The 2,461-nt window shown below is 65.6% G+C and overlaps 1 protein-coding gene across 1 annotated transcript in view; it reads right to left on the minus strand.

Annotated features, from left to right (window-relative positions):
• The window catches only part of PITPNM2 (phosphatidylinositol transfer protein, membrane-associated 2), a 75,854-nt gene that overhangs the window by 16,288 nt on the left and 57,105 nt on the right, over positions 1-2,461 (minus strand). The window contains 2 exon segments of the mRNA XM_014547022.1: positions 7-167; positions 2,249-2,319. Of these exon segments, the coding sequence (XP_014402508.1) occupies positions 7-167; positions 2,249-2,319 (232 nt within the window).

Here is a 2,461-nt window from a genome sequence, read left to right on the forward strand (position 1 = left end):
TAGTGCACGCGCATGACGGTGTCGAACACGGTGGTGATGGTGTTGGTGTCGCCCTGCTTGGAGCTGGGGTCCCCGGCGCCCGTGTCCAGGATGGTGCCCCCATGCAGCACCAGCAGCAGCACGTGGATCTTGGAGGGCGGCATGGCCAGCGGCGGGCTGACCTCGTCCTGCGTGGGCGAGGGGCGGGTGTCAACTCCCCCAGGAACTGAGCTCCTTGCCGAGGCCCCTGACGCCCCCCTTGCTCCCTCTAAGAACCCCGACTCCGGGTCTTCAGCTGGTGGTGCTGCCCTCGGTGCGCCCGTGTCCAGGCCCCGCAGGCAGGGCGACAGCGCTCCAAGTCACAGGGTTAAGGGTTGCCAGCAGCTATGAGCTCTCCCTCCATCTACATGGGGCTCCTCCCTGCCCCTGGCCCCACAGCCCCCAAACCCTGCCATTTCTTGACTTTCAATGAGACCAAAGGCCCAGGAGCAGAGATGTCTGGACCGGAACCAGAGCTGCTGCCACCCCAGGCTGGGACGCCATCCCAGGCCTCGCCCGGCCCCAGCTCCCAGTGTGACGGGGGTGGAGTGGGGTGGGGGGGTGGCCCAAGAGGGGTCACTGGTGAGCACTTGTGTTCCTATGATGTCAGGAGGCGTGGGGGTGGGGGAGGAGCTGAATGAACAGAGCAGCTTGTCCCCAAAAAGCCAGGGGCTGAAGCCGCCTGGAAGCCCATGAGGGGGCGCGTGAGCTGGGCCCCGATGGCAGGAGGTGGGGCAGCAGCAGGACCCGTGTCAGCACGGAGCCGGAGGAGGGTTGGGCCCTGGGCCTGGGGCTGGGGAGGCTGCCAGGAAGGGAGAGGGGGTGCCTCCGGCCAGCACAGGGCTCCGGGTAAGTGAGGAAGGAGGGCTGGGCTGCCTCACCCCCAAGAGGGGACTGGTCATGGGCCAGTTGTGGGCCACGGGGCCTGGACGCAGTTTGGGGGCGACACCTGTCCCCATAGAAGGACTGCCCGCTGCTGCCCGCCGGTGGGGCAGGAATGAATTCATAGCCCAGGCCAGGGGGGGACCACCAGCCGCCCAGACCACAGGCCGGGACGGCACAGCCGCGCTCGGCCACGGGGTTGGGCAGGGCTGGGCAGCGGGGAGCGGAGGGAACCCTGCCTGTGTCCCCTCTGCTGGGACTGTCCGCAGACCCCTGAAGGTCAGTCTGAGACACAGCTTCTCCCACGTGAGCCTGCTGTCCGTGGGACACACCCTGCCGGAGCCGTGAACCAGTGGGAACAGAGCCCACAGTACGGGGGCGACAGGCCCTGAAAAGCCAGGGGACCCCGTCAGTGTCCCCGTAAAGCCACCTCCTTCTGCAAAGCCGGGAGAGGAGGCTCTGGTTTGGGGGCTTTTGCCGGCAAGGGGATCTGGCTTTGGGTGGTGGTGCCCAGAACCGTGCTGGGCCGCAAGGCACACCCTCGGCCGATCTCGAGCACGGCCCCTTCTGCCCCTCCCGGGGCGTCAGAGCTGTGAGCCACGTGGCTGGGGAGGGGGCTCCGTCTGCTTTATCGCCATGAACCAGCAATTGGAAATCGACACCCCAGTAACTTTTCTAGAAAAACCCATCGGACTTAAAACCTCAGAGCAGAAAACCCCCAAAGCAGGGGAGGGTAGCATGGAAGCTCCTTCCCCCCAAAACCCATCCAAACTCCCCAGGGGTCCCCGTCCCCAGGGGCCGTCTGCACCTTGGGCAGCTTGAGGCCAGAGCAGGGTGGTGGCCGCAGCGAGTGACAGCCCCAAGTGCAAACAGCTCTGACCACCCATGGGTGGAGCAGGAGGGGCCTGAGCTCCGTGCAAAGAACCCCCAAAGCAGACACAGGCACTCCGCGGACACAGCTTTATTGGGTACTGAGAGCGGGGTGGCGGCCGCCGGCCACATCACTTCTGCCTAGACGGCTTTTGCTTCCTCCCCTTCCATCTTTTTTTCTTCAGGAAATGCAGGCAGGCTGAGCACAGGGTGGTCTTATGTTTGGTCTGGAATTTACAAGTTTCTCATTTTACTTTCCAGGGGCGGGAGCTGGGTCAGGTCCTTCCTCAGAGGCTGCCTACCATCCCTGCCAGTTCTCGGGGCGTCAGAGGGGGCGGGGGCCCAGGCCAGTGGGGACGTGAGTGAGGCTGTGGGCGCCAAGTCCTGCCTCCACTGCTTTGAGCCCTGCCCACTCCCCCTGGCAGCTCTGGGGACCACCAGCAGCACAGCCCCCGCCCCCTGCCACCTGGGCACCCACCTCGATGGTGTTCAGCTGCTCCACGCTGGAGGCCACCCTGAACTCGGGGGTGGTCTGACGGTATAGCCCATCTGCAACACAGAAGCGGGGGGGGGGTCCTCTGAGCAGAGGGGCAGCTGGCCAGCCCCAGGCCCACCAGACAGAGGCTGTGAGGGTAACGGGCGGGGCCCAGGGTTTCCTTCACCCCACCTTGTCCCCAGGCTCAGGAGCTGG

Source organism: Myotis brandtii, unplaced genomic scaffold (assembly GCF_000412655.1).
Source record: "Myotis brandtii unplaced genomic scaffold, ASM41265v1 scaffold463, whole genome shotgun sequence".
Classification (NCBI taxonomy): Eukaryota; Metazoa; Chordata; class Mammalia; order Chiroptera; family Vespertilionidae; genus Myotis; species Myotis brandtii.